Genomic DNA, 25,933 nt, shown 5'->3' with positions numbered 1-25,933 from the left:
TTTAAGGACCCATAATACCTTCTTTAATACCATGTGGAGACCCATGTAATGCCCTACAGAGTCCTCCTTTACCTACCAGTAACCCAATATAGGTAGCTGGGAACCGTTGAGTGTGAACTCCATGACCACGGTTTGTAGTTGATGGGCCCTCTATGGGGACTTTTTCTACCCCATTTAAGGGCCAATAATATCTTCTTCAATACCTTGTAGAGCTCCCCTACATTGCCCTTCAAAACCCTCTTTAGGTACTAGTAACCCCACTTAGGTAGCTGAAAACCCTTTTGTGTGAACCTGGGGACCATGGTGGGCAGTTGATGGGCCCTCTATGGGGACTTCTTCTACCCCATTTAAGGGCACATAATACCTTATTTAATACCTTGTAGAGCTCCCCTATATTGCCCTTCAAAACCCTCTTTAGGTACTAGTAACCCCACCTAGGTAGTTGAAAATCCTTTTGTGTGAACTTGAGGACCATGGTGGGCAGTTAATGTGCCCTCTATGGGGACTTATTCTACCCCATTTAAGGACCCATAAGACCTTCTTTAATACCTTGTAGAGCTCCCCTATATTGCCCTTCAAAACCCTCTTTAGGTACAAGTAACCCACCTAGGTAGCTGAAAACCCTTTTGTGTGAACTTGAGGACCATGGTGGGCAGTTGATGGGCTCTCTATGGGGACTTCTTCTTCCCCATTTGAGGGCCCATAATCCCTTCTGTAATACAATGCACAGCTCCCCTCTATTGCCCATAAGAAGCCCCCCTTAGGTACTAGTAACCCCATATTTGTAGCTGAAAACCCCTGAGTTTGAATTTGAGGACCATCTTCTGGATTCGATGGACCCTCCAAGGATACTTCTTCTACCCCATTTGAGGGCCCATAATCTCTTCTGTAATACCATGCACAGCTCCCCTCTATTGCCCATGAGAAGCCCCCCTTAGGTACTAGTAACCCCATTTTTGTAGCTGAAAACCCATAACTTTGAACTTGAGGACCATCTTCTGGATTTATAGACCCTCCAAGGGTACTTCTTCTACCCCATTTTAGGACCCATAATCCGTTCTGTAATACCATGCACAGCTCCTCTCTATTGCCCATGAGAAGCCCCCTTTAGGTACTAGTAACCCCATTTTTGTAGCTGAAAACCCATGACTTTGAACTTGAGGACCATCTTCTGGATTTATGGACCCTCTAAGGGTACTTCTTCTACCCCATTTGAGGACCCATAATTCCTTCTGTAATACCATGCACAGCTCCCCTCTATTGCCCATGAGAAACCCCCCTTAGGTACTAGTAACCCCATTTTTGTAGCTGAAAACCTCTGAGTTTGAATTTGAGGACCATCTTCTGGATTTGATGGACCCTCCCAAGGTACTTCTTCTACCCCATTTGAGGGCCCATAATCCCTTCTGTAATATCATGCACAGGTCCTCTCTATTCCCCATGAGAAGCCCCCCTTAGGTACTAGTAACCTCATTTATGAAGCTGAAAACCCCTGAGTTTAAATTTGAGGACCATATTCTGGATTTGATGGGCCCTCCAAGGGTACTTCTTTTACGCCATTTAAGGGCTCATAATCCCTTCTGGTGTCATTTAATTAAGAAAATATTATATCCTTGCCAGATCTAACATGTTAAACTAATATCTGGTAGATTTCGTCTTTAAACTAGATTTGGTACTGTGACCTGTATACTTGAAATGCAATGTTCACTTATGTGCAATTATTTGCATGCTTTAGTCTGGTATTAAATGTACTCTAAATAAAAATGTTATCATCTTCTTGTCATGTTTAAGTCTTAACCATATCATATACTCCTTTTGCAGACAAGTTCTCAATCAGGAAGCTCATATTTTCTTCTTTCAGAACCAGAGTTGTCTGGTTCACCTTCTCAACGTGTGCCTCCCAAGGTTTTGGTTAAGCCGGCCTTTAGTTATTCGCCTTGAGAAGCCCCGTCTTTACGTAGTGGTTCTTATGATATCTTGTCGGCCCTTTGCAGGTCTTCGTAAACTGGCACGCACAATGCTTTCTCTACTGTTACACTATGATGGCATACTGAAGGATGAAGTTAATTGGGAATATGTTGGTGGGAGTAAGAAATTCTTATTGGTAAGTCCCCGAATGAATCTTAAAGAATTGGAGGCTCTAATCCACCGTCGAATTGGGAGTATTGGAGGACGGGTGTCACTATCCATCAAATGTCGATATGTTGTTGATCCATATATAAGCACTCTAATCGACATCGATAGCAATGATATCTTCAAAACGTTGGTTAAGGTGCTTGAGAAAGATACTTTCAACTCTGTGATGCTATACATAACAAAAATTGACAATGGCCTAAATTCATCGTATTCTTCTATTCTGCCCCCAAACAATGTCATACCTTCTACTTCCTTTTCACCGCAAAATCCCTCTCATAACCTGGCCATACCTGTGAATTTTGTACCACCGATTCCATCTCAAAATCCCTCTCATAATGCATGCATACCTCCTACTTCCGTTCCACAGATTCCACACCTAAGATATCCACCGGAACGAGTAACTGTCACTCCCGACTCTCGTTTTGAAGTAGACTTACAAAGAGAATATGAAACAGAATTGGGTAATACAAGTATAGGAGGTGACTCGGCACAATTTAGTTCAAGGTATGTCTTGTAGAATTTTATTTATATTCAAGTACTCAATCTACTATCCTGATTTTATATTGTTGAACTGTGTACGGTTCGAGTTGACCTAAATGAAAACTTCTCGGACGATATGTATGGGAACCATATCTCCGAAGATATCATTGTCCCCGGGAAGGATGCAGATGTGCCGTTGGAGCATATTAATGTTTTCGAGGATGATTTTCATGTCTTCGGTTGTGATTTAGAAGAATTTAGAACTAAAGATGACAATGATGATGATCCTGCAGAGGATGATGATGAGGATGATGATGAGGCTGAGGCTGAGGTTCGGGATGAGCAGGGTGATGAGGCCGCCCATGATCATGAAAATTATAATGGAAATCAAAATCATGACGAAGATTCTGGTGAAAACCTTAGGCCAACAGAAGTGGCTCCCCCTACCGGCAATGGTCGGCCATTTCTACCTGCTGGCACAAGTCGGCCATTTCTACGTGCTGGCACAAGTCGGCCATTTCTACGTGCTGGCACAAGTCGGCCAGTCGAAGTAGATGACATGTATGTTGGGGCTGATGAGGTAGATGCAGATAATCTTGAGTTCGATGAGTTAACTGTTTGGGCTATGTATCCAAATATGAAGCAGTTCAAGAAGGCCGTTAAGGAGTATGCAATTCGGCAGCGATTCATGTTCAAGAAGTCACGGTCAACTCCCAAGAAGTATGCCGTTGTCTGTAAGGAACCAGGTTGCAAGTGGCGTATATCAGGCATTAACCGTATGACTTATGTGTTAGTGAAGAAGTTTGTCAGCGACCATACGTGTACATCTCACTTAAAGGGCAATGATAATCATCTAGCTACATCACCATGGGTTGCTGAGACATGCTTACCCCTATTTGATCGTCCAGAAGATGTCGGGACAAGGATCATAAGACAGTACATCAAGTCGCACTGGGGTATAACCATGACCTACCGGAGAGCACACCTTGCAATGAACATCATCCTTGAAATAAAGTGTGGAAATCTGGAGGACTCGTACCGCTTGCTGCCTGCACTGATAGTTGAGATGATGAGAACAAACCCGGGGCACCTACATGCGTGTTTTTCGAGCGAGAGATCTACGTCCAGGGGGAGATGATAAATTTGCTCACTTATTCTGGGCATTTGGTCCCAGCATACGTTCTTTCCAGCGAACACTCAGATCGATAGTTTTGGTCGATGGGACGCATCTACGTGGAAAGTATCTTGGAATCTTACTGATCGCAGTTGGGGTAGATGGGAACAACGGATTAGTTCCATTAGCTTTTGGAGTTGTCGAGACTGAGAACGAAGATAGCTGGTGCTAGTTCCTCTATTTGGTGAAGCGGCACGTATTGCCGGAGGGGATAGGCGCATTCACCCTATGCTCCGATCGACAAAAGGGTTTGATGCAAGCAGTGCCTAAAGTAATACATATTGCAAACCATAGCTACTGACCTCGCCGCCAAGTTGTACACCGACTTCAAAGACCCTTTACTTAAGAAATTGTTCTGGAGAGCTGCTAGGGCTTTGAGAGAGAGTGTTTTCATAGACACAAGGGAAAAAATTAAGGCGATGAGTGAAAATGCACACAACTGGATAGCCGCTATTCCCAAGGAAAACTGGGCTAGTTTCTACTTCAAGGGGATAGATATGATGTGTTGACGACCAATAGATCGGAGTGTTACAATGCAGTGCTAAAGGATGCCAGAAAATTGCCGATTGCAGCTGCGGTGGAGCTGACTCGTTTTAAGAGCTCCGAATACATACAAAAACGTCAAGTGATGGGCCATGAATGGGAAACAAAGTGCACGCATTATGCAGAAAAACATTTGGGTCTGGCCAGGGAACAGGGTCGCGGATATGATGCTTATCGAGTAGGTGTGCACGAATTTGAAGTAAGGTCCCGTGATCATCATGATGTCGTAGACTTGCTGCAACAAACCTGTACATGTTGTGAGTTCCAAACGCTTGGGCTGCCGTGCGGACATGCCATGGTAGCCATTGCCATCACGGATTTTGATGAGTACGATTATTGCCATAAATGGTTTCGTATAGAGATGTATCGGGAAACGTACTCTGAGGTGCTTCACCGTACAGTAGATCGCACTCAATGGGAAGTGCCTCCAGAACCTCTCAACACTGTATTACCTCCAATAGCGAAAAGACCACCTGGACGGCCACGTACGAGAAGATTTGACCGTGAATTTCAGAGTGGAGTGCATCACAAATGTATGATCTGTGGAAAACTTGGCCACAACAAAAGGACTTGCAGAGAACCTCCCATGGAGAGACAACTGCCTGATGAAACTGCCATTGGACCCTCTGCCCCCGTTTTCAATAGGTACGTGATACGTAATTTATGGAGGTCAATAAGTAGTATAAAACTTCCCCGATTCCATACTTCTTCGGTGTGGTGGTGGTGTTTGTAGGTCGGGTGTACCTTGTGCAGCTCCTTTTTTCACGTAATTACTCCGCGGACAATGCATTGGAGGCTCCACTCGGATGAAGGAGGAGAAGTGAATTAATTGAAAGTGTGCACAGTAATTAGTTCCTATATTTAATTTTTTGTTACGGGAAATCCTTTTTTGGTATACTATAATTAGTGGTGTGCATATATTTATCTTTTTTTGTGTACTGTAATTCAAAAAATGTACTCGAATCCTAGTTTATATTGGGTTTGAGTCTATTTGGCAGGGAAGAATCCTAAAACAAAATATTTGATGTCTTCAAACAGAGTAAATTCCCCGAAGAGAAAGATCAGAACAGCACATGAAGAGTAGATGAAAGTCAATTCCTGCATTCTGACTCCATACTTCAATTTGTTTTTAGTTCTGGTACATGAAATTAGGTCACAAAATTCTCAACTTATGAAGTAACTGTCATCAGAGCTTCAAAAGTTCATGTAAAAAACAGGGGGACATAGTAATTGTTGAGAGCCCAAAAGTCATTATTCAACTCAAATTGACATTTAATTTTGTGTCTAATAATTAGCTCTCGACTCCTAATAGGTTATCAAAATCCAAAACAAACAGGGTGGGTGACAGATTAAGCGTCTAACCCAATTGCACTTTCGACGCAAGTCAGGTGTAAACAGTGCACACAAAGTCTCTCAGTTTATGATCATCCACATAACATTTTCTCATGACAAAAATGCGTTCATTTTTTTTATAAAATGACAAGAGTATCCTCAATAGAGTTTTCCATATTATTATCTGACTTGGTGATTCTATTGGCAGACGCCGAGGTTAAATATCATAACAGAGTATATACCCAAGATACCCCGTCGCTAACATATGCTTCAAGGTTTATGGGTATATCAGTATGTCACAGGCTGTCACATTTCTGTAAGACTTCAAGCTTGGTCATTACATGAAGATTCCTCGAAGAACAATGTTCATGGCTCAGGTTTGTGTCTCTCCTCTTCCACCTTTCCTCTTTACCCAATTGAACAAATTAATAACCAAATATGTCATCCTAACAATATCTTTTTCCTTCTAAATAATGACAATGAAGATTAATGGAAAGAAAATTTCAGGTGGTGGGTACCCTCATAGCAGCACTGGTGTACTTGGGAACTGCATGGTGGCTCTTGGAGACTATCCCAGACATTTGTAATACTGAATTATTGTCCTCAAATAGTCCATGTACTTGCCCAGGTGACCATGTATTCTACGATGCCTCCGTCATTCTTGGATTCCTTTCGGGCTTCGTGTATCGGTACCGGCGAGACAGGTGGCAGAGGCATAATTATGTGCTTTCTGGTGCGCTCGATGCTGGTCTGGCCTTCATGGGAGTGTTGTTGTATCTGTGTTTGGGATTGGAGAATATTAGCCTCAACCGGTGGGGAAATGACTTGGATGGGTGCCCCTTGGCTTCTTGTCCTACTGTGAAAGGCATCGTAGTTGAAGGCTACCCAGTTTTCTGAAGGTGGAATGAGTTCTCATAGTTGAAGGCTGCCCAGTTTTCTGAAGGTGGAATGAGTTCTCATAGTTGAAGGCTGCCAAGTTTTCTGAAGCTGGAATGAGTTCTACCTTGCAAGCATTGTTAAAATAAGTTTTTCCCTGCTGCTAAGAAAATAGATCGACAACTGGAAAAGAAATTTGGTTGTATGTATATATAATCCATTTCAACTGAATCAATTCACTTTTCAGTGTAAATAACTGAAACAATACCGTTTACTTGAATTTTTTTTGATGAGTTTCAAATGCTCTAAATTTTAGTTATGAAATCGATTTTGTTTTTCATTTTGGTGAATGGAACAAATAACGAAACAGAACTTTCTGCCAAAAATCTAGACGAATATAGAGAGAATGGGCCAAAAAAAGTTCATCATTTTGAAACATTTTTTTTGGGTTTTTCTTTTTCTTGTACCATATTTACTGACATTTTTTTGTTCGTTTGAAGGGCATTGATGTCCCAAATAAATGGAGCATTAGAATGTATCAAATCAAAATCCTTCATTTTTACACCTGTACAAAACCTATTTGTTTCCTAAAATACGAATTGAAATACAAAAAATCAATAATCATAATGTATTTTTTTTCGAAACGGCTAAAGCATTAGAATGTTTCATTCAACTAAGCAAACGAAATCCCCACCAAAATGGAATTAATAACAAAGCTCCATATACAAGTGTAAAAAAGAATAGAGTTTGAACTCAACTGCCTCCTCTTAGATGAGACTTTCAGCTTTTGTCTGACCATCCAAAAGCACTTTTACCCAATTAAGGAATCGATCTTATCATGGTTTTCAAAGACTTGGGGGCAATTTGGGGCTCTTTCAGACAAAGTCCTAACATTTTTAGCTACAATAAAAATATAAATACCCGAAAAAGCACAAAAAACAGGGATCCAATTGCCAACTCTGAGGATGAAAATAATAACTAGAGAGAATAACCACAATTAAATACAAATAAATCATATTTCCATCCAATACAAATAAAAATTCCCCCAAAACTTTCAGAACAAATATTTGATGATTTTCAAAGTCCTTTAGCATATTTCGCAATGAACCCAATTCCACAACCACCATCACTTGACAGAACTTGATTTTTAATTACAAATACATAATTCTCAGTATGCTGAGATACAAACAAACCCTCCCTCTGTGTCTCTACAGCCTGGTTTCTGTCCTATACATATGCGCCCAACAATTACAAATAAATTTACCCCACTTTACCCCATTTTGCTTACAAATACACACAAAACTTCACTGGAAAGACCATCAACATCCATCCCGTTTACACCATCCATGAGAACTTTACATAATTTACCCGAGGTGGATGAATAAATGTAAACCCGATATGCGAAAGACATAAGTCTCTCAAGCTGTGGAGGTCTTCTTCATTTTTCACTCATATATCCCCCTTAAGAAAATCGCCACAGTCCTCGAACTCTCCGTGCAAGAATCTTTCGCACAGCTGCAGCCGATAAGCAGGAATGTCACACTTGGTGAAAGTGAATGGATCCTTTGCATACAGATGCTCGATCGCTTTAAGCACAAACAAACCACAGTCGAACCTGCATAACAACGGTTGTATTAAGCGAATCAAATTCATACCCTAGAAAAATAAACATTTAAATATACTGACCCATTGGCCTGTTGTGGAAAATTGTCCATCTGAGCATATTGAAAATGGTCTATATCACAGCCCCTTTCCTTGAAGTACTCCTTCAACAACGCTACCTGCAAGTGGTTAACATTGAGAGGTTTAGGAAACATAAGTGTTTCACGTATAGATTTATAACTAGGAAAATATTGAAGATGCTAAACCACTTATAGTCAATCCTGCTTGTTCCTGGAACTCCATTCCTTTACACGAATTGCATTCGTGGAATATTTTGGTCACCATATCGACAATGAGAAGAACCCAGTGGCTGTCTTCACATAATGGTAATAGTACCATTTTTACTGCTTGGAACTGGTGGTCTATAAGTCTACCGTGTAGAGCGTCCTTCGCCGTCTTCCACTTTTCTACCCTCTGCTCGTCAGTCACTTCGCTCCCCACTGCAGTCAGAGTTCCCTATAAAAAAAGGAATTCAATGGGATACTACATATATAATCTTATGTAAACTGAAATGTGGGATGATAGAAATTACACTTACATGTACCATCGAAGGAACGAAGACAATTCCGCCCCTAGGATCTGCTAACCCATCCTCGTTGGAGGACTGTACGTGCTTCCCATATATATCCACGATCTTCAAGGAAGAGAAGTAAATGTGAGATGTAGATTATTACCTATGGTAATGTAGAATTTATTGATAAAAAATGACACTTACAGTGCAAGTGAGATATTGTCTGACATTCCAAAGGTGTTGTAGGTCTTCGGCTATTAGGTGTACATCATCCTTTTCCATGAGAATATGACTGCAAAATTGTATTAAATTGTTAGTTAATAATTTTCATTTCTGATCACCTTAAATCATGGTCTAATATAATTCACATCTACTTGCCTTTTTCATGCTTTAAAAGTCTCTCTATCTGTTCTCCTTCCCTTAGGGAACTTCCCGTCATCCCCTTTCTTCTTCGGGGGTGGTTTAGGTATGTTGGGGTCCTCCCCCTCTTTCTTCCCTTGCTTCTGCCTCCTCTTTCAGGTCTTCCCTGATAAGTAGGGGCTTTTCCTGGCTCTCCCAGGTTTCCTACTTCTTCCATCCATCTTCACACCCCTTACAATGCTCCCTAATTCGGAATCCACAATCTCATCCCTTGGACCCCTCACTTTCAGCTCAACTTCAGTAGATGATGCCACTTCCTTGCTCACCTCCATTTCGAACAATTATTGCAAAGGTTTAACGATCACCCCGTGTGTGATGCCGAATCATTCTTCATGTGACTTGGGGTACTGAGACGATGCATCTATTAGGGTGGCGGCTGCATCCATGATACATCCAAGGTCAGGTAAATCCGTCCAATCCTCGCACAGCTGCGAAGATAATCGTGCACCTTGAGATGCATTTTCGCCCTTCGCCTCCTCCTAAACCCCCTCCATTCTTCCCGCTGTCCCTTCGTTTGTTGTCCGCATACGCTCCCATCCTTTTTCCAATTCCTCCTCTATCTTTTCGACATCTTCCTCTCTTTTTCTTAATTCTTCCCATGCTGCTCTAATCATCTGCCACTGTCTATCCACTACATCTCTCTCTCTCTTCAAAATTTTTATATGCTTCCAGTCATCTTCACTACTTCCTTTCTTCAATTCACTTTCTACTCCCAAAACTATCCCCTCGGATTCCAACTGTTCCTTATCGGCTTCCATTGTCTCCTCAACATCCTAATGTTTAAACATGACAGTCAATGATCAAATTTAAAATATCAACAAGTAAAATAAAATAACGTAGGCAACATAGTCCTGCTCGACTGCACTACCTCATCCTTTAGGTATTGTGACTTCTCTAACAGAGATACTTTCAATGTAACCACCACCTGAATTTTTGGAAAAGATAGTCAGTTAACAAGATAGTAGTATTGATATATACGTTAACAAATTTTTAATACCTCACCTCCGATTTCTTTATCTTCTTCTACTCGACTAATCGATATGTCTTTGATTCGTTTGCTTTCCAGTCCCATTTAAGCACACGTGGACGAGCACTTGGTTTGGTGGGAATCCAAAATGTGGTATGCTCGTATAACCATACCTGCATACATATGAAACACCATGTTAATCATACTATAAACAGCGCAGTTAGATTATTAAACGTCATGAGTCCAAATTACCTGAATCACCAACGAGCAGCCACCAAGGTACCTGCCACCCTTGCTGACTCTGTCTAGGTAATCTACCAGCCAGTCATACACTGTCATCGCCCAATTATACTTGCCAATCTTTCCTATGTCGTCGATGTAGGGCCAGAACAGCTCGTCAGCTCGATGTGCGCTTTTTGTGAAAAGGACATACGCAAAAAGATACAGGAGAACATATTTGACGGTCTTCTCTATCGAAGCTTGATTTCGTTCTCTAACTATTGCTGTAATCTCATTCTCGATAACTGTTGCCTTCACGTTGGCCTCTGAAAATGGCCAGCCAGGCACTTTAGGTTGGGGTTTTGTCCTGTCGAATGAGAGAACCCTCACCACCTCCATTCTCTCTCCACTAAGTGGCAGTCCTAATGCCAATGCAACATCGCTTGGAAGGAAGGGGACATTTATACTCCCTAACGTGAACGTCTTAGTGGCAGGAGTCCACTTATCGTCGATAGCTCTTATCAGAGGCTTGTGCATGATAATGTCCTCCATGCCAAACATATGTCGAAAATGAGTCTTTTCTATGGCATCAGAATGGACTGGCTTCAACTTTATCCTGTCCATTGCCGATTTGAAAGAAGCTGGAGAACATTGTGCTGGGACGTATGGAGCCTGCAAAACAAATTACATTGCCAAAATATATGTGGTAAATGAATTAACTTACTATGATTGATACAATTAACAATATACACACTTACATGTGTTCGTCTCTTCTTCACAGCTCCCATTTTCGTCTCCTCCCCTTTTAAACTCCTTTCTGACCTTCTTGGAGCCTTTCTTACTTTCAGTCTATTACTCTTTCGCATCAACATCTTTCAAGGCTTTGTAATGGCTCCTGACCGGATAAAAACTCTATGGCAATGAACAACCAAATCAAAATCACCAAGATCAATTCATAACCCAAAAACTCAGTTATATTGACCATCATAAAAATTCTGATCCTCATCATCTCTAAAAGAAATTAGCAAGAAAATCAATAAAATCCAACCCATAGCATAAACTCATATTCCCAATCACTACTATTTTGAAGGAAAGCTAGTAAGAAAACAAACAATTATTACAATTCTCATACTAAGTTGAAAATATGTATCGTGTCTGTAACCTCTAAGGTCTGGCTTCTTAGATATCAAGCAAAGCAAACAAGAAACAAAAGAGCTGACCAATAAGTGCAAAAATCAGTGTTCTATATGAATTTTCTCAAAGCACAACAACAAGGAGAAACCCCCAAAACAGATTAGGAGGTCTGTACAAATTTTGGTCCACATGGGCATCAGGCGAGTATTAGCTCACATGACTTTAAAAAAAAAATTCATAGCATCAGACCTTTTGAGAAAGAAAGCAGATTAGTACTAGCTATTAGAATTCAATGACCACCATTGTACCAATAATTTAATAAATGAAATCCAAGATAAAACAAGTGAACAACGACTGCTTCAACAATGAACACGGGTCTCCACATGGTATTAAAGAGGGCCCATCAACTACAAACCGTGGTCATGAAGTTCACACTCAAGGGTTCCCAGCTACCTATATTGGGTTACTAGTAGGTAAAGGGGGATTCTGTCCGGCATTACATGGGTCTCCACATGGTATTCAAGAAGGTATTATGGGCCCTTAAATGGGGTAGAAGAAGTCCCCATAGAGGGCACATCAACTGCCCACCATGGCCCTCAAGTTCACACAAAAGGGTTTTCAGCTACCTAGGTGGGGTTACTAGTACCTAAAGAGGGTTTTGAAGGGCAATATAAGGGAGCTCTACAAGGTATTCAAGAAGGTATTACGGGCCCTTAAATGGGGAAGAAGAAGTCCCCATAGAGGGCCCATCAACTGCCCACCATGGTCCCCAAGTTCACACAAAAGGGTTTTCAGCTACCTAGGTGGGGTTACTAGTACCTAAAGGGGGTTTTGAAGGGCAATAAAGGGGAGCTCTACAAGGTATTCAAGAAGGTATTATGGGCCCTTAAATGGGGTAGAAGAAGTCCCCATAGAGGGCCCATCAACTGCCCACCATGGTCCCCAAGTTCACACAAAAGGGTTTTCAGCTACCTAGGTGGGGTTACTAGTACCTAAAGAGGGTTTTGAAGGACAATATAGGGGAGCTATACAAGGTATTGAAGAAGGTATTACGGGCCCTTAAATGAGGTAGAAGAAGTCCCCATAGAGGGCCCATCGACTGCCCACCATGGTCCCCAAGTTCACACAAAAGGGTTTTCAGCTACCTAGGTGGGGTTACAAGTACCTAAAGAGGGTTTTGAAGCGCAATATAAGGGACCTCTACAAGGTATTGAAGAAGATATTATTGGCCCTTAAATGGGGTAGAAGAAGTCCCCATAGAGGGCCCATCAACTTCCCACCATGGTCCCCAAGTTCACACAAAAGGATTTTCAGCTACCTAGGTGGGGTTACTAGTACCTAAAGAGGGTTTGGAAGGGCAATATCAGGGAGCTCTACAACGTATTGAAGAAGGTATTATGGGCCCTTAAATGAGGTAGAAGAAGTCCCCATAGAGGGCCCATCAACTTACCACCAAGGTTCCCAAGTTCACACAAATGGGTTTTCATCTACCTAGGTGGGGTTACTAGTACCTAAAGAGGGTTTTGAAGGGCAATATAGGGGATCTCTACAAGGTCTTCAAGAAGATATTACGGGCCCTTAAATGGGGTAGAAGAAGTCCTCATAGAAGGCCCATCAACTGCCCATCATGGTCTCCAAGTTCACACAAAAGGGTTTTCAGCTACCTAGGTGGGGTTACTAGTACCTAAAGAGGGTTTTGAAGGGCAATATAGGGGAGCTCTACAAGGTATTCAAGAAGGTATTATCGGCCCTTAAATGGGGTAGAAGAAGTCCCCATAGAGGGCCCATCAACTACCCTCCATGGTCCCCAAGTTCACACAAAAGGGTTTTCAGCTACCTAGGTGGGGTTACTAGTACCTGAAGAGGGTATTGAAGGGCAATATAGGGGAACTCTACAAGGTATTCAAGAAGGTATTATGGGCCCTTAAATGGGGTAGAAGAAGTCCCCATAGGAGGCCCATCAAGTGCCCACCATGGTCCCCAAGTTCACACAAAAGGGTTTTCAGCTACCTAGGTGGGGTTACTAGTACCTAAAGAGTATTTTGAAGGGCAATATAGGGGAGCTCTACAAGGTATTGAAGAAGGTATTATGGGCTCTTAAATGGGGTAGAAGAAGTCCCCAGAGAGCGCCCATCAACTTCCCACCATGGTCCACAAGTTCACACAAAAGGGTTTTCAGCTACCTAGGTGGGGTTACTAGTACCTAAATAGGGTTTTGAAGGGCAATATAGGGGAGCTCTACAAGGTATTGAAGAATATATTATTGGCCCTTAAATGAGGTAGAAGAAGTCCCCATAAAGGGCCCATCAACTTCCCACCATCGTCCCCAAGTTCACACAAAAGGGTTTTCAGCTACCTAGGTGGGGTTACTAGTACCTAAAGAGGGTTTTGAAGGGCAATATAGGAGAGCTCTACAAGGTATTGAAGAAGATATTATTGGCCCTTAAATGGGGTAGAATAAGTCCCGATAGAGGGCCCATCAACTACAAACCGTGGTCATGAAGTTCACACTCAAGGGTTTCCATATATTGGGTTACTAGTAGGTAAAGGGGGATTCTGTAGGGCATTACATGGGTCTCTACATGGTATTAAAGAAGGTCTTATAGGTCCTTAAATGGGGTAGAATAAGTCCCCATAGAGGGCACATCAACTGCCCACCACGGTCCTCAAGTTAACACAAAAGGGTTTTCATGTACCTAGGTGGGGTTAGTAGTACCTAAAGAGGGTTTTGAAGGGCAATATAGGGGAGCTCTACAAGGTATTGACGAAGGTATTATGGGCCCTTAAATGGGGTAGAAGAAGTCCCTATAGAGGGCCCATCAACTTCCCACCATGGTCCCCAAGTTCACACAAAAGGGTTTTCAGCTACCTAGGTGGGGTTACTAGTACCTAAAGAGGGTTTTGAAGGGCAATATAGGGGAACTCGACAAGGTATTCAAGAAGGTATTTTGGGCCCTTAAATGGGGTAGAAGAAATCTCCATAGAGGGCCCATCAACTTCACACCATGGTCCCCAAGTTAACACAAAAGGGTTTTCAGCTACCTAGGTGGGGTTACTAGTACCTAAAGAGGGTTTTGAAGGGCAATATAGGGGAGCTCTACAAGGTATCGAAGAAGATATTAGTGACCCTTAAATGGGGTAGAAGAAGTCCTCATAGAGGGCCCATCAACTTCGTACCATGGTCCCCAAGTTCACACAAAAGGGTTTTCAGCTACCTAGGTGGGGTTACTAGTACCTAAAGAGGGTTTTGAAGGGCAATATAGGGGAGTGCTACAATGTATTGAAGAAGATATTATTGGCCCTTAAATAGGGTAGAATAAGTCCCGATAGAGGGCCCATCAACTACAAACCGTGGTCATGAAGTTCACACTCAAGGATTCCCAGCTACCTATATTGGGTTACTAGTAGTTAAAGGGGGATTATGTAGGGCATTACATGGGTCTCCACATGGTATTAAAGAAGGTAATATGGGTCCTTAAATGGGGTTGAAGAAGTCCTCATAGAGGACCCATCAACTGCCTACCATGGTCCTCAAGTTCATACAAAGAGATTTTCAGCTACCTAGGTGGGGTTACTAGTACCTGAAGAGGGTTTTGAAGGGAAATATAGGGGATCTCTACAAGGTATTCAAGAAGGTATTATTGGCCCTTAAATGGGGTAGAAGAAGTCCCCATGGAGGGCCCATCAACTACAAACCGTGGTCATGAAGTTCACACTCAAGGGTTCTCATCTACCTATATTGGGTTACTAGTAGGTAAAGGAGGATTATGTACGGCATTACATGAGTCTCCACATGGTATTAAAGAAGGTCTTATAGGTCCTTAAATGGGGTAGAAGAAGTCCCCATAGAGGGCACATCAACTGCCCACCATGGTCCTCAAGTTAACACAAAAGGGTTTTCATGTACCTAGGTGGGGTTAGTAGTACCTAAAGAGGGTTTTGAAGGGCAATATAGGAGAGCTCTACAAGGTATTAACGAAGGTATTATGGGTCCTTAATTGGGGTAGAAGAAGTCCCCATAGAGGGTCCATCAACTACCCACCGTGGTCCTCAAGTTCACACAAAGGGGTTTTCTGCTACCTATATTGGGTTACTAGTACCGAAATAGGGTTTTAAAGGGCAATATAGGGGAGCTCTACTTGGTATTCAAGAAGCTATTATGGGCCCTTAATTGGGGTAGAAGAAGTCCCCATAGAGGGCCCATCAACTACAAACCATGGTCATGAAGTTCAGACTCAGGGGTTTCCAACTACCTACATTGGGTTACTAGTAGTAAAGGGGGACCTGGATATTTTTCATTGGAGCATTGCCACGAGCCACCTGGAGATTTTCTTTGGCTATTTTGACAGAAGCGAACCATAGACTTGGCTTCCTGAATCTCAAATGATTTGAATTACCGTCAGACTTCAAATCGTGATTTTCTCCTACACATTGAAGCTGCTCTTTTCCTCCTTTTAAATCGCCACATGAGACTTCTAATATGAACATTTACATCTACTTCACGCCATTTATATAAATTACCATTCCTTCCGGGCACAGAAAAGCATACAAAAAACAAATAATAGCAAGATTTCTTCTGTCCGCATCCTATATGAAATGAAATCCCATTTCTCCGTTCCACAAATTGTAAAAATAAAACCCTAACATAAACAAATAGCAGACGAGCATTTGCGTTTATTTTACTCTGTAGGTGAAAATGTGGTAAGTGATATGTACATGAAATGAAATCGCATTTCTCCATTCCACAAATTAACATAAAAAATAAAACCTTAGCATCAACAAATAGCATGCACCTCTGTTTTACTCTGTAGGTGGAAATGCAGTAACATACGCATATATGAAATGAAATCCCATCTCTCCATTTCACAAATTAATGTAAAAAATAAAACCCTAGCATCAACAAACAAAATATACATCTATTTTACTCAGTAGGTGGAAATTTCATAAGCGGCGTGCGTATGAAATGAAATTACATTTCTCCATTTCACAAATTAATGTAAAAAATAAAACCCTAACATCAAAAAACAGCATAACGTTTCTCCATTTCACAAATTAATGTAAAAAATAAAACCCTAGAATCAAAAAACACCATAACATTTCTCCATTTCACAAATTAATGTAAAACATAAAACCTAAGCAGCAACAAACATCATTTACAAGCATTTACAACTATTTTACTCTGTAGGAGGAAATGCAGTAACTGACATGTATATGAAATGAAAAAAATAAAAAATAGATTGAATAAAAAAGGATTTCCCCCCCTTTTGCATCTCTCTCAACCTCATTTTCCTTTTTAAAAAAAATATAAAACAGATTGAATAAAGGAAGAGAAACGACGTACCAGGATCAAAATTTAGGGTTTGGTGTTTTGGAGGTTTGATACGTGCTTCACCTTCGTCCTCACCGTCGAGATCGCTGTTGCCGGAGGAGAGGAGGAAAAGAAAACAGAGACGAACGAAGAGAAGAGGGAAGAGAGAAGAGGGAAAACTGAAATGTATATTTTATTTTCAAAGTCAAATCACTGTAAGCTTTTATGTTTCTGCCAGAGGGACATTTTCGTCATGGCAATCTTCGTAAACCGGGTTTTGACCCCCATGTGTCATTTACGAGAAACCCAGACCCCTCTGATATTTTGTGTATTATTTGTCCCCATTACGTCAAATCTTCTTTAGGATAAAAGAGAAGGATTTTAGGATTTTAATAGGGTTTGGGTGGTGAAAAGAGAGTGGCTTTAGGGTTTTTTTAGGGTTTAGGTGTTGGTGGGGTTGGAGAGGGGAAGTTAAAGATGGGGTATATGGAGAAAAAACATGGAAGGATTTTATAGAAGTTTTGATTTTTATTGGTGCTTTTGAGAAAAAAAAAAAGGAGAATGGTTGGGGGTTTTGAGAGAGAAGGACAGGGGAGGGGGACACATTTTGCTGAGGATCTTTCCCTGTTATTAATTCCATGTTTTCCATGTTATTAAAAAATGTTTTAGGGTTCAATGCTTTCCATTTTTCCCTGTTATTATTCCATAGAGATTCATATTTTGCACATTTCCTATGGTTTAGAAAGACATTGAAGCTTGTGTTGGAAGCTAGTTCTAAATTATTTGCCCAGGCTTAGTGACTAATTTGCTTCCCATGAATATATGTGATTTCTGATAGTTAATTTAACTTGATCTAAGGCATGAGTTTCAGCTTCACTTGGTGTTGTCTCCTTAAGGTCACAATCAAGGCTTCTTCCTTCAGTAACACTTAATGACTTACTTATGTGAGTTTAGAAAGGCCTCATTGCATGCAATTGAGACATGATAAGCTTCTAGATGCTTTATGACGTGGTGGAATTTTCATGCAAGATTGAATCATTCATTACTTACTGTCTTTACTACTTTTGATTCTTTTTGTATTCTCACTTTGGATCTACAAGGCCACATTCACATTTATCTCTATTGGATTTCCTTTGTGAAGTTTTGATCAACTAGGTGAAATGGCTTATTATCTTGAAAACTTGATCATGGTTATGCATTCAAAGTGTTTGATTTGAGCACTCAAAGAGCACACCTCTCATTTTGTTTGGACTCAGTCTTGTAAATAGTGTTTTTTTTTTTTTGCAAATGGGTTGAAGGTTTGAATTTAGCTTTGCATGTGAGAACTTAATCCCGTACATCTCTGCATCTATTGATGACTCAAGGAGAGGGTTAAACCCTTTATGGTAATGGGAGTCAAAGGTGGGGTAGAAAATGGTGGTGATGAAAGGGGGGTAGGAATTGGGGTATTATCCAAGGTATCTACTCCAAGGAGAATATCACTCAAACTCCTAGTTCTGGACCCTTTTCTACTTTTTATCCCCTCTAGATTTCCCATCCTCTAACTCAAAATCCTCCTTTGTTTCCTCCTTGATTGTGAGGAGAAATCTTGTAGGGCCTGATAAATTATGCACCCTCATTATTTCTGCCTCCACACTCCCATCTTTACCCAAAGGTTTTAGAAAGAAATCCCTGTCATGGTTTGAGTGGAAATGAATTTGGTCACTTGGTTCATGTCCATGAGTATCTATTATTCTTTGGGGATCCAATGCTCTAGAGTTCAAAAATGATTTTTTCCAACAGAAAAGATATAACAACTCTCTTGCAGAGCTGCCAGTCTTCTTCAATATTTCTATTGGTAATTCTCTTCTTCCACCATAGCAAGTAGTACAGCTCTACAATAAGAGCCAAAAGGAGACACACAAAAACTAAGGTCAAACCAATGCCTAAACCACTCAGAGATTTCATCTTTGTCTGCAAAATCACATGACAGAACCACTCTTTGCCTCAAAATCACAGTTCCAAACCAACCATCCTCCTTAAAACTGCTGAAAATTTTTTCACCCTTTCCCCATTTAACAACTTAAAACCAGAATCCTAACTATAACTGTTAAAATCACATAGAAAATCACCAACCCAACTTATAAACGGTTGAAATCTTTCCCCTTTGCTTAAAAACAAAGCAACCCAAAACCTACCAGCCCCAGAAAATTTCTTTGGAAAAATCTTATCCCTCATTTTACCTGAAAATCACATGCCAAAACTCTGAAAATGGCACTAAAAAAACCCTATTTTCAAAACTGCCAAAACCCCTACTGTTTCTCAAGATTCTAATAAACATCAATTTGTTTGTAGATGTCAAAGCCAACAAAAGCCAAGGCTACATACGAGCAATGGAGTGCTCAGGAATCACGAGAACTGCTAAGGATATTGGTAGATGAAGCCAATAATGGAGCAAGGCAAACCGATGGGTCTTTTTCCAAGAATCACATCACAACTAAAGTCTTGCCAATGTTGAATTCAAAACTTCAATGCAACAAAACATATGACCATGTTAGGAGTAAGCTCAGAGTATGGAAAAGAACTTACAAACCGATTGCAGAGTTAATGGCGTCCAATTCAGGATTTGGTTGGGATCCATTTAGTAAAAAAATTATAGCTCCAGAAGAAGTTTGGGATACCTATATTGCGGTAAGAAAATAATTTGTTTTATAGTAATTGTATTTTTTTACTTAAAATTGTAACTAAGAACAAATTTTGTCTTTCTTTGATGTAGGCCCACCCAGAGGCTGCCATCTACAGAATAAAGACAATTGAGGAGTTCGAGGACTTGAAGACAATCATGGGCCAAGGATTCGTTGTTGTTTCATACGCTTCATAGGTTTCAGAGGCTGGCATAAATATAGGCAATGAGGGAGATGAATTTGTTGATGTTACGTTGGATGATGATATAGGCAATGGGGGAGATGCCTTCGCTGATGATGTACCTTCGCATATGCCGCCTAGCCATTCTACCTCCTCCTCAATGCAGCAAAAGCGTAGATATGAGGGGGTTACTCCATCTCGTCAGAGGGTACGACCTGGTACAGACCTCAATGAACGGCTTGTAGAATCATTTACTGATCTAGTTAGAGAAATGAAGGACCTTAATCCCAAAAATGCCACCCACGCCAATTGGCTAAAGGCACCGAATGAGATTCCGAACCTAGAGCGCAACCTTCGTTATAGGGCCCCTGAGTTCTTGAATACCCCAGAATTCAAAGAGCAATTTATAGATATGGATGTGGAGGCTCAGAGGGATTTTTTGTTATGGAAGTGCGAAAATAGAAGCTAGTAACTGGGAGCATGAGGAGAAAGTTACTTATTTATACTGACATCTTTTTGTAGTTTTTTGATATTGTGGGGAATAAGTTATTTATTTAGACTGACATCTTTTTGTGGTTTTGTGGAGATGAAAGTTACTTATTTAGACTGATATTTTTTTTCTGAATTTTGTGGAGATGAAAGTTGCTTATTGGATATTTTGGATTTATAATACAGTTTATTTGCTTCGTTTTGTTTTAATATTATGTGGTAAAAGATGCTTTGGATTTTATGGATTGATATTGTGATTTTTCTTAATTTTGTTATAATGTTATACGTGGTAAAAGATACTTATTTTTTGCTTATCAGATGTTGTGCTTCAATTTATTCATGCATATGTATAATAGGATTTAGGTTAAGGATATTGGTTTTGCTTCAGGTATTATAGCTTTGCTTCTTATTGTGCTTCAATTTTCATCCAAGGATGAAGGGGAGGAATTGTGCAAATGCTAGTGATCGTCTGAAAATACCTTGGATAGGTGTTGTTCTTTCAATTTCTGTTATGAAGAATGTCATTTCTTGTTGAATTAGTTATTGACTCTGTTCATGCTCTTTAATAAGGGCTAGATTTTAGAACAAATTCAACCTTTGAAATGCCTAATATTGCAAGTTTGATCCAGAGAAAGTTCATACCTAAATTTGAGTGATTGAGGACTGAATTTTGCTCAAATTCTCATTGAAGACGAATTATGCAATAGCATTGTAATCGTTATTTCTAAGTAAATGTGCCCTCAGATTTTTCAATGAAAAATTTCTAACCATTCAATCATAAATCTTGGACAAACGCTTACCTAAATGGGTGGTTCAGATCCCACCTTGGAATGATCTGGCTGTCCATTTGATAAGTCTTGATTTGGATCTCTCGTGGCGTCCACTGGAGATCCAAAGCAAGCCCTTTTAAGTGGGCGGTTCATATCGACGGTATAGTTGGCCTGATTTTGAGGCTATAGGAGCTCCAAACCAAGCCCTATCAAGTGGACGACTCAGATCAATCCAACACATAACTTATTACTGGCCTAGACAGGTGAGCCTATGACCCTATCCAAAGTGAAATGACCATTTTGGCCTTGCAATTAGTAGGACCCACATAATATTACTTAGATATTTTAGTAGGGACCACAAATCCATGGGATCATTGTAAAAATTGATTATTAAATCTCAAGGACTTCAAATTTATGTATTTGTTGATGACTAACGGGTGATTTCAATGTCCGCATGACTCTAAAAAGTCCCCACTGGAGCCTCCAGAGTCCACAGTGTCCGTACATTAAATCCAAGTCCCCAAAGAGTCATGGACAATATGGAGAAGTCCGCACATTAATGTCCGCACGTTAAAATCCCGCACGACTAAGCCCCCTACACTACGAACTAAGCTCATTTTTCAGGCAATTCTTGTCCTATTTTTCTGGAATTTTACAGGGATGGTCTTGGGATTCTAACCTACCCTACTATGAAATTTGAGACTCTAGTTCACTCATTTGAAGGGAAATTTATTCAAACATACCTATTTAAGGGTTCGGTCAAAATGGGGTGTTTACAATATATAAGTTTTTTTCTTTTAATTTTCAAACTCTAGAATTTCTCACATAGATATTATCTAATATTATGTGCAAGTTTGCAAACCATTTTGGAGACCAAAATACCAATCAAATTGGAAGTTTTTCCTCTCCCAATTTCGGGCGTGTGGGATGCCCACAACAACTTTGTTTGCAAATATAAATTCATAGAAAATCTCCTAAAAGATCTCCACAAGATCTCTCCTCTTTATCTCTTAGGAAACAAGTTTCCCAATACAACTACTTTTCCTTTTTCTTATGTAAGCCCAATGGTTTCCACCTTGGCATTCCCATCTTATTTTGATGATTCCAATACACAAGTGATTTATGATCACTAATGTGTTTGATTGTCTAAGTTATAGATCACATTGGTGCTAAGACAAGATTGCTTGGATTAAGGCCAAAGAAGCTCTCATTGGACCACATCATGAAGGCCAAAGACATCGAAGTCTAAGATGAATGAAGACTTGAAGAATTGCATTGAAGATCGAAGTCAATTTAGATTGTAAAAGATCCAATCTTAATTTAGATTTTAAGAGGCATAATTAAGTAAATAAACACACACCCTAAATGTATAAAAGATTGTCCTTGTGGTGTTCCAACACCTTGGAACCCTCATTGCAATCCCATCTTGGTGTAAAGTTGGAAGCTCAAAAACAAGAAGTGAAAATCTGCTCAACATAGGCTTCTCGGAACTCCGAGAAATGGTCCAGTAGACATTTTCCAACTTCTGTTTGTTTTCCCGGAACTCCGAGAACACTATAACGGTCGAATTTTTAGCTGTTGGGAATTTTCCAGGAATTACAACAATGCCACTGAATGATCATATTTTGATTTTCCTATAAATATGGGTATTCCTAACATACCAAACATCAAATCCTATCACTCTTAAACTTTACTTGAACATTCAAAGAGTGAATCAAAGCTTATTTATGCCTCTCATCTTCTAAGATTAGGATTTGGATCATAGGCTACATTTGTACATCTTCTACTTCTTGTAAACCCTTGAGAGGGATTTTTTTGTTCTTTCTTTCTTACTCAAAAGAACTTGTATTGGGCGAGTGTTCGGAGAAGCGTAGCCCACTCTCCGTGGTGAAGATCGCCACCAAGGTTAAAGGCGGCTGGAATTTTGTAATCGGCATTGATCTTCGCCGAAGTTAAGAAGATCACATAGTGAAGCCATCAACGGGTTTGGTTGGTGGAGTGAAGTAGGCCTTGCGTTTTGAGGACCGAACCACTTTAAATCTCGGATGCACTCTCTCTTGAACTCTAGCTCTTTATTTTGCATTGCACCTTTAGATTTAACTTGTGTGCTTGAATTTCACTGTTGATCTCTTAATTTCAAAATTAGGTTTGAGGTTTTTCAAAAGGTTAAAACTTGCTAGCAACCTAATAATTCTCACTCTTCATTCGTTGCCAATTCGGGACCACCCTTGGATTTTCATCTTCTTTTCTAGTTAATTAGAAAAGAGATATTTTAATTAAAATAATATCTTCCCCAATTTGGGTTGAACGAAATTCCATCTGTTTAGGGCACTAACTCTAACAATCTCCCACTTACCCGCAACATGAAATTTTGTCCAATAGGGTTAAAATCAAATACTTAATTTAATTCTTCTAAATAAATAAATAATTCACATCCAATGGGAATAAAGCTCCATCCAATCAATATATAATACCTATAATACCCCTTTGGTTAACACTTAACCAATTTAGTATTCCCAATATGTCCCATAGTGTACATACACTGTGATATCCATTCCATTTGTATTAAATGCGACGAAACAAGTTTGTCTGTGCAATCAAATAAATGCAAGACTGTATCTAATAGATACAAATGGTCATCGAGTTGTGAGTGGGATCGTGCGACCGGGATCCAACAGTCGATCCTGTAGAGCCAAATAATGGGCCCAAGTAAGATCTTGCTCCATAGTTCGAAAACCACAATCACATTGAGTCAGTGGCCTCCATCGAGATGTAACCCTGAAGATAACCGTCGAATCTTCCTACCCCTAACCACATCTGACATGTGCAAGTCTCTTCTCCAATCTTCATATACCGAGTTTGGTCCTACGGAGCGTGGACTTTGTTTCCCCCTCGAGGCTCATTCAAGGTATACCTTTTAGTCAAACAGTTTAGGCCCGTAAATACATTTGCAAAATCATTTGAAAAAAATTGTTTCATAAAACCTTTGAAAAATCTCTTATCAAATTCACCTGGCCAGGTATTTTAATAGGCCCACTATTCTTACCAAAATTGTAGATAATCTCCCAGTTAACTAGGTAAAGAATTCCTTGTCGAGTATCCCTATTGACCTTGAAGGTTTGTCCAATGTTCCAGTACTACGCTCTGATGATCCCTAATGGCCCCATTGTTAGATAGACCAAGAAACAAGGACGCCCTACAAACCAATATGATTCCTCAGGTCGAAGGACATATAAAGGCTCTTGTCTCGTATAATAGCCTTTAAATACTCTTGTCCACAAGCTAGTCTAAAAGCTGACCATGTTTAGTGTGCGATCCCATCGTCGCACCCACTCTTGTCACTCATGGTCCACTGCCCGCGTGAGCGAGATAAACCACCCCCTGACACTTGTATGGACGCGAGACTGCTGCTAGTTGTGTACATGAAGAGATGTCCAGTCTAAACCCCAACTAGGAACCTTTAAGGCTTGCAAAGAACCGAAAACCCATATCCTCTTGCTCCCTGGGATCTGTGAATCCCTGAGCATGGTTTCCTACTTTGCTACGTCAGGACTAATATGTGTTAATGATAACAAGCATATCTCACATATTAAAGAATAAAACACCCAATAAATGTCATGAAAATAAGCTTTATTGATAAACAATTGAAAAACACACTATTTTTTATTTAGGGCATTATTTCTAACAATCTCCTAATTGCCCTCAAACCCAGTCGTGCATATAGCTGGGACCAGTTCTCTCAACATGCTTGTCAAACACCTTTTGACTAAGGGATTTTGTAAATAGGTTCGCAACATTATCCGCTAAAGGTACCTTTGCTATGGCAACATCTCCTCTGTCTATAATCTCCTGTATCACATGATACTTTCGAAGGTCGTGCTTCGTCTTCTAATGAGACTATGGTTCATTTGCTTGAGCAATCTCCCAGCTGCCATCATAGTACAACGTAATAGGTCTCTCAACAGAGGGAGCGATTCCAAGGTTATCCAAAAAATTTCGTAACCATACTGCCTCTTTAGCCACATCACTCGCAGCAATGTATTCTGCCTCAGTGGTTGACTCTGTGGTGGTTTCTTGCTTACAAGTCCTCCAAGACATTGCCCCATTAAATAAGGTAAACATAAGGCCTGAAGAAGACTTCATGTCATCAACGTCAGACTGAAAGTCCGCATCGGTAAAATCAGAAATGACCAACTCGTCTGCCCCATAAACAAAACAATAATATTTAGTTCTCCTTAGATACTTGAAAATATGTTTAACTGTCGTCCAATGTTCAAGACTTGGGTCTAACTGATATCTGCTAATCACACTTACAGAATGACAAATATCGGGCCTCGTACATAACATGGCATACATAAGACTTCCCACTGCAGAAGCATAGGGAACATTGTTCATCATCTGCTTCTCCTCAGATCTCTTTGGAGACATCTCCTTGGATATCTTGATTCCATGCCTCAAAGGAATCAATCCCTTCTTAGAATCCGTCGTATTAAACCTTGCCAATATCTTATCAATGTAAACCTCCTGTGACAGCCCCAGCTTCCTATTTTTCCGGTCACTAAACAATTTGAGTCCCAATATATAAGAAACTTCACCCAAGTCTTTCATTGTAAACATACTTGAAAGCCACAACGTTGTGTTAGATTACATTCCCTCATCATTCCAATGAGTAGGATGTCATCCACTTATAGAACCAAAAAATGTTACAGCACTCCCACTGACCTTCTTGTACACACAAGCCTCATCAACATTTTCGGAGAAGCCAAACTCTTTGACCACTTCATCTAAATGAAGATCCTAACTGCGAGAAGCCTGTTTCAATCCATAAATGAATCTCTGCAACTTGCACACTCTCTGACTTTTGATGAAAACTGAACTTTTATTAAATTCTACCAAATACCCATCAGAAATAAGTTTGAAAACAGAAATCAAATTCCTTCTTATAGAAGGTACATAAAGACAACCTTTTAAAAGTAACTATACACTAGAAAACACCAAATAGTAATCACCCACAACTTGGACTGCAACAGTTGCATTAGTTCCAACCTGTAGGTAGAGCTCGCCCTCA

At 40.3% G+C, this 25,933-nt stretch overlaps 2 protein-coding genes and 2 pseudogenes across 2 annotated transcripts; 1 reads left to right on the top strand and 3 right to left on the bottom strand.

The window, feature by feature from the left end:
• Window positions 1-7,990: 7,990 nt before the first annotated feature.
• Window positions 7,991-9,153, bottom strand: LOC143861517 (ubiquitin-like-specific protease 1). The gene is made up of 6 exons (XM_077372435.1): window positions 9,089-9,153; window positions 8,919-9,006; window positions 8,742-8,837; window positions 8,540-8,659; window positions 8,228-8,322; window positions 7,991-8,156 (listed from the first exon to the last, which is right to left on the bottom strand). The coding sequence occupies exons 1-6, from the start codon at window positions 9,151-9,153 to the stop codon at window positions 7,991-7,993; spliced, it is 630 nt and encodes a 209-aa protein (XP_077228550.1).
• Window positions 9,154-11,288: 2,135 nt separating this feature from the next.
• LOC143861515 (uncharacterized) lies at window positions 11,289-18,709 on the bottom strand (annotated as a pseudogene).
• A 387-nt stretch (window positions 18,710-19,096) lies between these two features.
• Window positions 19,097-20,075, top strand: LOC143861514 (uncharacterized protein At2g29880-like). Its single transcript, XM_077372434.1, has 2 exons — window positions 19,097-19,432; window positions 19,623-20,075. The coding sequence occupies exons 1-2, from the start codon at window positions 19,097-19,099 to the stop codon at window positions 20,073-20,075; spliced, it is 789 nt and encodes a 262-aa protein (XP_077228549.1).
• Window positions 20,076-24,762: 4,687 nt separating this feature from the next.
• On the bottom strand, window positions 24,763-25,473 carry LOC143861513 (secreted RxLR effector protein 161 pseudogene; annotated as a pseudogene).
• Between the last annotated feature and the right edge of the window lie 460 nt (window positions 25,474-25,933).

The sequence above is a fragment of the Tasmannia lanceolata genome, unplaced genomic scaffold (assembly GCF_043159265.1).
Source record: "Tasmannia lanceolata isolate RefF3 unplaced genomic scaffold, GAP_Taslan_0.1 ptg000037l, whole genome shotgun sequence".
NCBI lineage: Eukaryota > Viridiplantae > Streptophyta > Magnoliopsida > Canellales > Winteraceae > Tasmannia > Tasmannia lanceolata.
Note: the sequence above shows the minus strand (reverse complement) of the source record. Positions and strands in the feature narration are given on the sequence as shown.